This window comes from Ambystoma mexicanum, chromosome 7p, assembly GCF_040938575.1.
Source record: "Ambystoma mexicanum isolate Mex_15411 chromosome 7p, UKY_AmexF1_1, whole genome shotgun sequence".
Taxonomy (NCBI): Eukaryota; Metazoa; Chordata; class Amphibia; order Caudata; family Ambystomatidae; genus Ambystoma; species Ambystoma mexicanum.
In genome coordinates this window covers 322,010,422-322,024,018 of record NC_090939.1, presented here as the reverse complement: position 1 = coordinate 322,024,018, position 13,597 = coordinate 322,010,422, and the positions used below count along the sequence as shown (strand labels likewise).

Sequence of the window (13,597 nt, the reverse complement as noted above, 5' to 3'; positions counted from 1 at the left end):
GAGCACACAGAATCTATTGAACAAAAAAGTGTGAAAAACGCAAAAACACAAAGACTCCCAACACTTGAACGTGCAGTAAAAATAGGCTTACGGAGAGGGAAGTCATTGGCTGGGGGAAGTATGACCCAGAACTCAGTGATTGGTTTATAGGAGAAAGAAAGTTTATAAACAAAAGTGAATCTGTTTTTTATTTTACAGAAGATTCCCGGCCTGACCACAGGGAATATTCATTCATGAACATGTGAATCCATGCCAGACAACATGCTGGAGAAGGTCTTGTTATGCTGCACTATTTAAATGGTCATATACTTGCTTTCCTAGGCCGCTTCTTTAGGCAAGGCCTTGTTATGCAGCACTATTTAAGGGATCTGAAGGTTTGTTTCCTATGCTTTGTTAGGCCCGGTCTTATTATTCCATTGTTTATTGCTCATGTTTTACTACACGTCTAGGTCAAGTTACAGGATGTCTGTCATGGTGTGACTGATACAATTGTAGTTCGGCACTGAATTCAATTATTTTGTGCCTGCAGCTGCACTGGGACAGGTAGATGCATTGTCAGCTGGCCTCACACACATCTTTTACATGCGGCGTCACTGAACGACTGGCTGAGTTATGCTTATCCGAGACGCCTCACATCCAATCATCACCATACCCAGGCTATAGGCAAGCACAGTGTCAATCCTAACCCGGAACATAGTAAATGCACATTTTGACAATGCTAAACTAGTCTATTTCTCTATCAGAATGTTTTCGAATACTGGGCCACAGTCATCAGGAATTGCAAATCTCCGTTCGGGAGCATATTCCTAACAGTTGAGCACTAATGGCCACAATGTTTTTTGTTGGCGTAAAATCAAACTGTCTGAAAAGCACACAGCTATACACTGTCTCATTGCATACTCGTGATCTGCCAGCCGTTTGCCTCACAGTATTCTCAGCGGAACCTTGGACTGTACATATTCATTTTTTATTTATTTAGAATGCGCCCAACAGCCCATGAGCATATGGGCACACAAACAAAAAGGTCATAATCAGAAAGACAGGACAAAAACCACCAGGATCAATTGAGCAGAAATTTGCAACCAAAATCAAGAGTCCAAGACTGAACTTTTCAGTTTACGTTTGAACTGATTCAGCCATCTAGTGCCTCTTAACTATGGGGGTAATTTATTCCAAAGCGCTGTGGCTGAGTAATCAAAGGCCATATGGCCAACCTGCTGCAAGCTGAAGCAGGGCACCAGCAACAGACAGGAGTTGTTCGACATCAGTATCCTGTGTTCTGGTAGTCAGCACACGCGGTCCTTAATATATTTTGGGCTAGCCCCATAAGAGGCACTTCTGGGTAATAACCAGAGTTCTAAAAGGGATATGAAATCGGACTGGGAGTCAAATGAGCCGACTCCACGCATTCAAGACATGGTCATTAAGAGCCAGACCCTGTACGATTCGAACAGCTCCATTATGTGTGGTCTGCAATTTGATTAGGTTTCCTTGACTAACTCCCTGCCGCAGAATACAACTGTAATCCAGTTTAAGCAAATAACTGCAAGGGCAATCATGGTACAGCTCTGTGTAGATAAAAAAGGACGTATCTGCCCAAGCAGTCAGGCATTAGGAACAACTGAAAACAGTGTTTCGGACAACTTCATAGTCACGTGCATCTTGGTATATCCCCAAAGTTTTAATTTGATCAGATAGCCCAATGTAAGTACCCGCAATATCAAATCTGCTGTAGTCAAGGACACGTATCAAACTGGAAGAAGTCCCCACTAGAAGCAGCTCTGTTTAGCATCATTCAACGCCAGAGAACTAGGTGCCATCCAGCCTTGGATGATTGTGTAGGTTTGATTAATCAGGGATGCATCAGCAATATAGTCACCTGAAATAGGGAGGACAACTTGCGTGTCATCAGCATAGTTTGTGTACATGATGCCTTTTTCATCCATAAGATCAAATAAGGGTTTGAAGAAAAGATTGTATAAGGTGGGCTAGAGGTAAGAGCCCCTAGGACCCTACACTTTATTTCCACCGGATCAGCAACACCCTACCTATCTGACAGAAAGGAGCGAGTCCAAGCAGCAGACTCAGGAGAGAAGCTGGCCCCTTTCTGGAGCATCTGAACCAACAAGTCACGATCTAGCAGCGCAAAAGCAGCAGAGAGGTCCAGGAGGGAAAGATGACCTCTCCGTTTATCCATATACTCCCAGCCATTGTGTTTGCCTTCTTAGTTTTTTTCCTACTAAGTGCCATCTGCCACATTTTGTTAGTTTGCAATATGGTTTATATCTAGTCGGTGTCCTTTTCAAGGCTGGGCTAGTTTTATCCTCTACTACTGCGTTTGATTAAATACTAATCAAATTAATACAAACATTTTTTAAATCACTGACAGCACACCACTGGTCCCCACTCTGCCCTCTCCCATCATCTTTGATCACATCGGTCTCTCGCTTAGGTCTCTTATTAAGTGAGGTTATCTGTTCTCTGTCCTTGTTTTCTTTATATGCACTATAAAATTTCCTTCTGCCATCGCCACATTTTTCAGCGGTATGGTCCATTACGTATCTATTTACTTCATTTCCTCCACAGCTTGGCACTTCGCTTCTGGCCCATCACGAGAGGGTGAAAAAGGATAGCTCATTTCCCTAGACATGACATGGTCGCTCAGTGGTATATTATAATGATCGCTAGTATACAAGACACTAAGGTAGCCTGTAATGCAGTCCTGCAGTTATCCCTACTGCAAGGTCTTCAGGAATACATTATAGTTACACAGCAAGCACATTTTCTCTAATGAAACCACAGAATATAGTTCACAGCTCTTTACATCCATACCAACAGCTGTGCTCAGCAGGTACCCACCTCGACTACACCATGATGGATGGAGGTGTACTGTTTCTTCTTCAGCATCACCAGAGTGATGACAATCACTGTTGCTATGACTACTCCCCCAACCATAAGTCCAATGATTGCACCTTTATTGGAACCAACTTCCTCAGCAAAGAATACCTAGGAAACAAGACAGAGGATTAAGGTTTATTTGCAGGGCTCCAACTGCAATACATGCCATTGATTGCAATATGTTTACACATAATCCAAATCTGTTCCCACACCTATCCAGGGCTCCATGAATCGAGAGGAAGCCAACCCATGCTCTTATTGCCTTGGTAAATTGGAACCAGAATATCACTGCACATCAAAAGAGAACGTTGGACAGATTCAAACGTAGATGGTTTCCCCGTGATTACATAGGGCCTCATTACACGGTAGGCGGTAACCATGGCGCAATTAGTGCCATGGTTGCTGCCGGTATTTTACCGTGTCCGTCTTGGTGGATGGCGGAATTACCGCCCTACTCCAAGGTGAGCGGGGGCGGTAATTCCCCATTCACCAAGGCACTTCCCCATTCCCATTTTTGCCCCCATAGGGCATAATGGGAATGGGGAAGGCGCTAATTACGGTACCGCATATTGCTGTACCGTAATTATCTCCAAGGTCCCTTTGCGGCACCCTACTTTAACGGCTGGTAAAACCAGCCGTTAAGGTTGGGCCCCGCAAAGGGAACTCGTAGTAAGGCGGTAAGGGTTTACCAGTACCGGTGCCCTTACCGGTACCGGTAAACGCTTACCGCCTAACGTGTAATGAGGCCCATAGACTTCGATTTAAAAGTCTACATTTTGATCTACTCAATTGGATCGACTTGCTTTTGACTTTGATGTGCGGTCACTTCCATCCAACACATCCCCCCGCGTCCCCCCCGATCCAATTGAGTTAAGCAAAATATAGACGTTTTTAAAAACGTCTGAAACTACGGCATACCAAAATGCAATTTTGCAACAAACTCAAATTAGCAAAATGAACAGAAAATGGTGAATAGTAACATTAAACTATTAGTTTGAAATGCCCTGCTCGCATTTTCTAGCCACCTGTAATTACAGAGCTGAAATACACAGCAATGAGCAGGTAGGTAACTACATGTGAGAATTATTTATTTATAAACCTAAAACCGGCAAATCTGACATGCACATATGGGCACTGACATTGCTTGTTCAAGATCATGCTCCTCCGCCACAGCGTGGGTGGATAGCACACCAGTAAAGCGCTTGCCTCAGACATGGGACCAGCCGTCAGTTGACAAGTTCGAATGGCCGACCCAGGCATGCGTTATTCTGAGTTTGATGCATTAAATATCATTAAATTTGATAACAGCTCTTACATAACTTCATCGAAATTAGTGGATTTGAGCATGAAACGCTATATAAAAAGAAATATTTTTCATTTTATCCTGATGAGGAAGCTTAGCATTAGAACTACAAGATTTATCCGAATAAAAGAAACTTGTCCTTTGCATCACCAGGGCAGTTGTCTGCTAGTGTTGGGTGTCACAAACCAAACATGCTGGGATTTGAAACAAAATGTAATTGGCAGTAGCCAGGATGTAAAGTGCAACTAAATCACAAAGAGCAATGCGCAGCATTTCATGCATCTATTAGTTTCGTTGCCATACACAGCCAGTAACTCGCAAAGTAAATCCTAAACCACATGGAGTTCCAGTGGTGCTCGGGGAATCCTAGTGAACGCTTTCAAAGCAATTTCTAATATAATCACTACTCTTCAAAAACCAAACCAATGAATACAAATCTATGCGTTTCCCAAGAGAATGCAGCACTGGTCCTATGTATTTTGGATCCAAAGATCCTTCTTCAGGGAAATGTCTGCCCTGATTAAAACAGTCTTTGCATACAGCTTAGAAGAGGTGCGTCCATTTCTGGCTCTAAATTTCAATGAAAAACTCAGTCTGTTGCAAAAGAACGTCCAGTGATTTATAAAATTCCTCTGCGCAATTGAGGATCATGAGGCTCATTTAGGATCAGAGAATCTCTTCACAGTGATCAAGAGAATACCTCATTTTATGCAGTGGCTGTATGGCCACTACAGGTTATCCCTTTCCATTCTGAAAAGTAGAACCCACAATTGATAATGGGAAGATCCAAAGAACAACTCAAAGAAGGCAAAGATATACATACACTGGACACATCTCGCAAATGGAAATTCCCCTTGCCATGTCAGAATTCCTATTTTGGGGATTGTAGTGACACTGTGTTCCCCAAGCATTAGGCCCACGCCCCCCACACACCTTTTTGGTTGTTTCATCTCTTTTTGGCAGCCAGAGGGAATTCTCATGAAGTCCCCCTTTCATTATTTGCCTTTTTTTAACTTCATATAAAAGAATATGTTATTAGGTTCTGTACCAGGTGTTTTGTTTGACAAAATGGGCACCCCTGGGTGCAATACTGCAGCTGAGGATTCAACCTGCAGTAAAAATACACAATGGTAGGAAAATTAAACCACTGCCACCAGCCATTATTTGTAGTGAGGGTAACAAAAAATGTTACATGAGTAAGTAGGAAAAGGGGCTACTAGGTAACCCCCGCCCAGTACTTCCACATAAAATGGGGTGTACTGGACCTACATAGGAAAAACAGGTAACTAAAGTCAATTTTACTTTGCTACTCTTGGGAACTGTAGTTTACCCAAGCAAAGGCATTTAAACCCTACGAGAAATCCAAGGGACTTCTCTGACACTGCACTGAGGGTGCTGTGTGTCACAATACAAAAGGTGATGCCTATGGAGTTTGTCAGGCTCCAAAACCAAAAGAAACAGAGTCCAAATTAGAACAAAAATACAAGAGGGGGAGAAAAAGGTCTAACTTACTCCAGGATAAAAATGAAAAGTCCTAAAGTCCAGCAAAAGAGCTGGGGGTCTCTAAGGTTGAAGGGAATTAGCACAGAATTGAGAATTGTCCCCAACAATGTGCCAGGAGAAATGGAGAAGGACGCGCAGGGAGAAATTATATCCGCATACTGGGGCTCCCCGAGAAATCTGAAGGACCTAGTATGAGCGTTTTCTAGAACAATGGCTGTTGGACCCAGTGGCTCCCAAAAAAAAAACTTTCAAAATTCGTCTTGGTCAAAAGGACCCACCAAATGCTTACTGAAAGACCCATACCAGGGGCAAACCCATGCACAGTGATTGCGAGATTAAACTATAGGGACAGCAATGCGTTGCTTCAAATGACCCATGCCATGGGACCACTCACTTATAACGGGTCATTTGACCCAGTCAAGAAAAGGCTGCAAACTATCATGGTCAAGTATGGACTACTATTTCCAGCCCAGCTAAAAATATACCATAATGGAACTGCCCGACATTTCAGATCCCAAGGCGGCTTGGGAATGAGTCGAGCTGCATCTCGAAAACAGCAAGGCTCCCTTCCCCCTTTTGCCCCCCCTCCCCAGTATCGAAGGGACAGCCTCCCCTGGCAAAAGAAAAACCTGAAGATCGCCTCTTCCCCACCCAGCGGATGATCTAGACACTGTTGATCTGGCAACTGGCACCAAGGGACAGTTTACGTGTCACACCCACTTAAGATAACCGTCCACCCGGGCATATCGCTGTATGGCCAAGGTGGCAGAAGGGAGCTCAGATGTTAAAGAGGGTGCTTTTCCTCAATGTAGGGTTTTGTTTCTGCTTTTATGTTTGGTTAAACCCCACGGTTGGGTCGAAGATATTCGGGCAAGAGGTATTTCGGGTTGGGGTGGAGTAAGGGGTGGGGGGAGTTGGGTTAGGTTCAACATTGATCACGTCAAATTGGGTTCTCAAACTGATATTCTATGGCTATAACAGGCACTCCCACAGTCTCACACATTACGTCAGTCCCATACATCACTAATGTCATACCCACATACCAATGGCCATTACAAGGAGAAGGATGCTTAAACTAGTAACATGGAACGTTAATGTCTTCGGGTCTGGAATAAAAAGATGTATTCCAGCTCCTTAACAGATATTCCCCGAACACAGTTAGCTACTTGCTCGGCACCACTAGGTTTTTGTGATGTCTGGCGAGAGGAACATCCTTGGGAACGTGGTTACTCATTTCACTATGGAGTACACGCGTCCCTCTCCCGACTCGACAATTTTTTTCTACCAATGGCGGTGGCTTATAGGGTACAAACTGCATCCTACTTGCCACGAGGGATCTCGGACCACTCACCGTTAGTGATAGAGGAACTACGTAAAGCACTACCGCCAATGCTGAATAGGCGACTGAATAGCTACTGTCGAGAGTTTCCAGACTTTCAGGAACACATCCAGACCAGGTCTTCCGAATGCTTCGAAATCAATGATAACTCGGTAGAGAGCCCTGTGACACTATGGGAGGTATACAAACCGGTTCTCTGGGAGGAAATGATCTCGTGGGTGGCGGCTCATAGGAGAGCTCAGCTCCAACGGGTGCAAGAAGCTGAAAGGGAAGCAATGAGATGTGAGACAGACTTCTTCACTTTGAATTCTCTGCAGGCTAGTCAGTTGCTTATAGCAGCCTTGGAGATCCTTCGAAATGTTGTCCTGGACAATGCCAAACAGGCCCAATGGACAGCACAAAGTCGCATTCATGAATAAGGGGACAAAGCAGGCAAAATGCTCGCTTGGATTGAGAAAAGGTACAAGGGCATAGACAAGTTTGAGAAATAAAAATAGGGATGGATGAAGCAGTAAAGACAGAGGAAGTAGCATAAGCCTTCGCCAACTATTATACTACACTCTACCACAGCCCATACGAGAAAGAAACCTGGAAGAGACTCAGTGAGGTAATTGTTAGCCTATTATATAATTTGTTTCAACACAGCAAGAAACCGGGCATTCTCCCTCTGTACCTTCGGAAGGCGAACATAGTGGTCCTCCCCCAACAAGCTAAGCCTCCAAAATTATGTGGGTCCTATAGACCCATCTCGCTGATAAACGGAGAAACAAAAATACTAGCTAAGTTATTGGCGAACTGTTGATTACCGGTCATGTGATCCCTCATCCACCGCGTCCAATGTGGATTAATGGCCAAGAAATTGACTTGCATGAACATTCAACGGCTACAGTTAGCGTTGGAACATGCCCCAATGGTGAACGCACCATTGGCACGGTTAGCGAAAGATTTCAAAAAAGCGTTTGACTCTGTAAGGTGGGATAGCATCTGAGAAATAATGGACAGAATGGGTTTCGGAGACGGCTTCATGGCTTGGGTTCGTGTCCTGTATGAGTGACGGATGGCCGAGATCAGAGTGAATGGTAGGATCTCTAGGACCTATCCACTGGAACGGGGAACACGTCTTGGGTACCTGCTTTCCCCATTACCGTTTACCATTGCCATTGAGCCCTTGGCCACGGGGCTCCACCAGTACACTACATTGCAGGGATTCTTGTAGGTCGCAGGGATGGGAGGAAAAGGTCTCGTTATATGTGGACGATCTATTAATATATCTTAGCACCCGAATCACTCCTGCCCCATACTGCGTGAATATGAAACCTATTGTGAATTGAAGGTGAATTGGAGCAAATCTGTTCTCTTCCCGATCCAGGATGTAGAGCAAGTAATCCCTTTGGAATGCCCGTACCAAGTAGAATATAGTGTCTGTTACCTAGACATCCAAATGAAGGTAGACCACAAGTTATACCTTACAGATAACTTGCACCCGGTCACTGACCGGTTCCTAAGAGATGTGAAGGGCCTGCCGCTGACTTTGATGGGGAGAGCTGCCCTATTCAAGATGTCAACCATCCTGCGCCTAATTTATGATTGGCAGAATGCCTCCTTGCGCATCCGTTAGATAGAAATTACGACGATCGATTCGGCCTTACGGAAGTTATTGTGGGGTGGTAAACACCCACAAATGGCATTGACTACACTGCAGCGATCATGCTGGGAGGGAGGAATTGGGCTCCCAAATGCCTGGAACTATTACTCGGCGACCCACATGGCAGTGATCAACATGTTACACAGGCATCCTAATATGCCTGTGTAACATGCATTGTCCGCAAGCGGAGGGGAGGGGAAGTGCCCTCACTTCATTACCTATACCGAAGTGCAGAAAAGACCGCCTCCTCTCCCACATGACCAAGGTGTGGAGAGCAGCCCACAAGTACATTGGATGGGGGAACAAACCAACACTGACCTAACCCATCTGGGATAATTACTTACTGGCTGAACTGCCGGTTCTGTCCAGGTGGAGGGACACAGGGATCAGAACCATAGGCAACAAAGGGGGTGCAATTTCCTGGGGAAAGTAAGTAATTTCCTCCTGGCATGGAGAAGGAATGCCAAGGGGAAGGCAGACATGCACCTGACATTGCAAACCTTAAGAGAAACTAGGTAAGGGAGACATTCCGCCTGACAACTTTCAAGAAACCTTTAATCCTCTGTCCAGAAGGAAGGAGTAATTCTTCTGGACCCAGCAGAGAGTTTATATCCATAGTTGTTTATAGGTGTATGGGAAGGAAATAAGATTTTGACAGAATAGTGGACATTTATAATTTTGGACATTCTGACAATCTCCTTAGTTTATTATTTGAGATGGGGAAACCCCTCTTCGCACTAGGGATAGGTACGTGTTCCCTTTTCGTTTCAACGAAATAAAAGTGTACAGCAACCACTATGTCACCTTTGTGTCGGTCTCGTACTTCTGCACCCTTACACCCCGCTGAAGTTCGGTGCAGTAAAAGCATTAATGGTTCACTTTCAATACAGAGCTGGAAAACGTGATGACTTGCATCACAGCCCAGTCAGGAATGAGAAAACAAGGAATAATACAGAATACAGGCTGAGGCATCTAAAAGATCTGCTTTCCCTTTCCCACAGAAAGGTTCCTTAACAGCTACACTCTAATGCTTGTAGTCCCCTCCTCCCCTAGTTTAAGGTTATCAAACTGAAATAGGACTCTTCATAAGTTAAGTTAGTGTCGGGAAGATAGCTCAGGGGCAACATGCTCACCTTGGAAGCAAGACGACGTGGAGCAACAGAGGTTCGATCCACAAGTCCGTGCTTAGAAAACTCTGGGTATTAAGCACGTTATAAATAACCAATTACATTGTTAATATGCTTTTATGCTGCATCAAAAACAGCACTGTAGTAGTTTGAGTGAATAGGCTTGTCTGTGGAGGGGTGATCTGTGCGCCCGCCAGGGATAGACTGAATTGATCATTCTGAAGGAAATACAATCTGCAAAGAGGAGGGGATTGGCAAGCAGGAAGTAGATGTTACAAGCACAGGGAAGGAATGCTTGGGGGAAGGATTTCTGATTGCATGTCAGTCCTGTTATGTGGAACCTTAGATCCAGTGCTTTGTGAGAAACCTCAAACTACAGCTAGCAGCATTTCAGCCACTGCTCATGAGGTCATGAATCGGCTTCTTGGGAAGACCTTTAAACCAGGAGCTGCAACCTTTTGAGAATTGTTAAAAATATGCACGAAGATGGTGAATATTGAGAGTGAAAACAATTGAGGATGTACGCATGGACTAGAATACATTTAACAACAAGCACTGGGAATGCCAACACTTGTGTAGGCTGGGGAAATGCATTTGCCAGGCACAATCGTAGTGGTATTACCTATCCATCAATGGTACCAGCTGCAAAATGGTGCAAGTATCTGGGCATATAGTAGCAGTGCCTGTCAAATACCTAATACATACACAAGCCAAAACCATTGGCAAAGCCAATGCTTTTTCTTAACGGGCCTTCTAGAATGATACCATAATATATTGACATACAAAAATGTACATTTGTGAAACCTTGCCCACTTACCAATTTCTGATGATGCACTTCATAACCAGAATCCTGTCGGAACTCCGAGTCCATTTTAACTTCGGAGAACTCTTCTGTTTTCATATTAGTCAGACCAGACCCTGTTTAAGATACAAGTTTTAAAAAACATTCAAAGCTGCACAGGAGCACCAATACACAGTCTATTCAAGACTACAGGCTTCGCACAGAAAAAGACAAAGCAGCACGCTCTTACATGAACCAGTAACAACTAAAATTAAGTCTTTGAAATCTACAATTCCTTTTCCAGAAGTTCAATGCTTGCTCTGTTACTCATTAGAACACTGGCAACCATATATCAAGCGGTTGTGTGGGACCAGCCCTACAGATAAGGGGTGTATCAGACACTTTTACTCCCTAAAAATAGGCAAATACTCCTAAAATAAATTTAAATAGAGAGTCAAAATACTCCAACAAAAAACAGGAAACAGACACTGGACCTTGAGCCCCTCTTTCACCCTCACAGCTCCATGGACATGTTTGAACCAGTAGTGCACGTAGTACGACAGGGAGACACTATTATTACTGCCTGATGGGAAGATCTACATGTGCATCATTTAATGTGTATGAATAACTAGGTGCAAAGGAAAAATCATTACAAAAACATTTCAGGTTTTTGAGTTCACACATTTTTACTTGCTTATAAAATACTCCCATTGGGAATTGGAGTAACATTTTTACTCCCTAAAAAAATCATTTTACTCCCAACTTTAAAAATAGGGAGTTAAACACTCCCACTTCAAAGTCTCATCTGGAGCACTACGTGGGACTGTGCGCAAATCTTTCAGTAACAGATCTGCACACTTCTGCTTGCTTTTTAGCAGGCAGACAGGGGCTAAAATAAGCAATTGTAGCAACATGTATGCCCAAGTCCCTTTCTATCACACTTTTGTGAGATTCTTTAACAGTCGAAAATAGGCAGTAGACCCGAAATCCTAAACTGGCCAAAAAACATTGGCAGGATCATTTGACCAAGTTGGGCATCTTCCCCTTCAAAGGAATCGAGGGACTATGGTTTACAGTGAATGGAGAGGTGCATGTAACTCGCTTGCAATGGACAACTAAAGGCATGCATTTCTGAAACGCAGCACACATCCGTGGCCCTACTTGTATGAGAGGGGGAACACAAACATAGCACCTGCCATTCCTACTTGCAATAAGAAGGACATCACTAAGGAGAAACTGCTCCCTTTAATTATCCCCCTTCTTCATAATATGTCATCTAATTCTGACCCTACAGTCCTAGTGCACACCTATAACCTCACTATCCTAAAAGCTCTAAACACTATAGCCCCACTAAAATTGATTGCATAAACCAAAACCACGCCCACATCTGAATTTGTAGTTTACACCTCATTTCAGAGACCTCCACAAAGCTAAAGGAAATGCAGAGGCACATTGGGAAACCACCCAATCTGGCGCTAATAAAAGTTCCCTGATACTGCACCATCTAACTACAAAGAAGATACATTCCTTGCCAAAAAAGATGTCTACAACAATTGCATCTTGCTGACCAAATCTAATACTAAGGAGCTCTTTAAGATCCTTAAAGAGCTTGAGTCTCCCATAGCCCGTCACACCAATGTAACACAGATTCCACCTGGTGCACCAACATCCAGAAAGCTCTTCTTGATAAAATCTCAACATTACAAACTAAAATTAACATTAAAAAAATATATTTTAGTCCCAGATCCTGTACTCAACTCTGCATTTAACACCACAACTTCATCTTACCCTGCCAAACCATTTAGTTTCTCACCCCTCTCCACATGGGAAGTAGAGAACATTATTAAAACGCTCAAACCTAATTGTCAAGGTGACTACTGCCCAGCACCCATCTGGGATTGTCCCAGACAACCTCAAGGATGCCAGCGTTATCCCTATAATAAAAAAAAACCTACCCTTGATCCTAGTAACCCGGCTAATTACAGACCCATTACCACGGTGCCCTTCCTCCTAAAAATTCTGGACAGGGCAGTCTATCTACAAATTCAGGCTTACCTTGAATTGAACAAACTTGTTGGCCTTCGTCAATTGGGCTTCCATCCAAGACACGGAACAGAAACTGCCCTTATTAACTTAAAAACATAAATTGAGGATTTAAAAGATAAAAGGAAAGCTGGCCCTACTTCTACTGCTTGACCTATGGGCAGCTTTCGATTCGGTTAACCACCAAATTTTGTGCCAACATCTTAAAACTGCTGCTCACTTCTCAGACGAAGCCACCTCCTGGATCAGATCATTCTTGGAAAACAGAATCAGGTGTGTCTTTTCACCGACCGCTTCTGCTGAACCAAAACCAGTCCTGTGTGGGGTCCCACAAGGATCTTGTGTCTCCCCGACACTACACAATGTTTACAAAGCCCCTCTTCGATATTCTCTATCTGGGTGTCATCTATAGCAATTATGCTGATGACACCCAGATACTCATCCTCATCACTGGCAACCATGCTATTGACCCTAAAGCACTTAATGTTTACTCTGTCTTCCAGGCCTGGATGGCAAATCATGGACTGTGTCTAAATGATGAAAAAACTGAGCTACTCAGCCTAGGTTCACAACTGGCCCTCGCCTTCAAATCCTTCATTATTGACGGGAATACCATTAACGTCTCCAATGATACAAAACATTAGGTATCTACCTAGATTCCACCCTGTCGCTCACAAGACAAACCAATGTTGTGGTGTCAGCATGGGCCTACACTTGCAAGCTTATAACACCATGTAGAACTTTCCTAACGGCCCCCAACTGCATCATCCTCGCCAGAACCCTTGTTATGGCAGAAATTGATTATTGTAATGCCCTATATTTAGGTACCAGCCAAAGAAACATCAACAAGCTCCAAATCACCCAGAACAATGCTATAAGGGCAGCGCTTAACATCCCTAGGAAATCTCACATTTCTGACACTCACCCAAGTCTACACTGGCTCACTGTGGCCTCAAGA

General features: G+C 43.8%; 1 protein-coding gene across 4 annotated transcripts in view; it reads right to left on the bottom strand.

Moving 5' to 3' along the window:
• The window catches only part of APP (amyloid beta precursor protein), a 682,213-nt gene that overhangs the window by 32,023 nt on the left and 636,593 nt on the right, over positions 1-13,597 (bottom strand). For all 4 annotated transcript variants that reach the window (XM_069636377.1, XM_069636379.1, XM_069636378.1 and 1 more), the window contains 2 exons: positions 10,633-10,733; positions 2,860-3,006 (listed from right to left, as the gene is read on the bottom strand). In XM_069636377.1, coding sequence (XP_069492478.1) covers positions 2,860-3,006; positions 10,633-10,733 — 248 coding nt within the window. The remainder of the gene's footprint in view (positions 1-2,859; positions 3,007-10,632; positions 10,734-13,597) is intronic.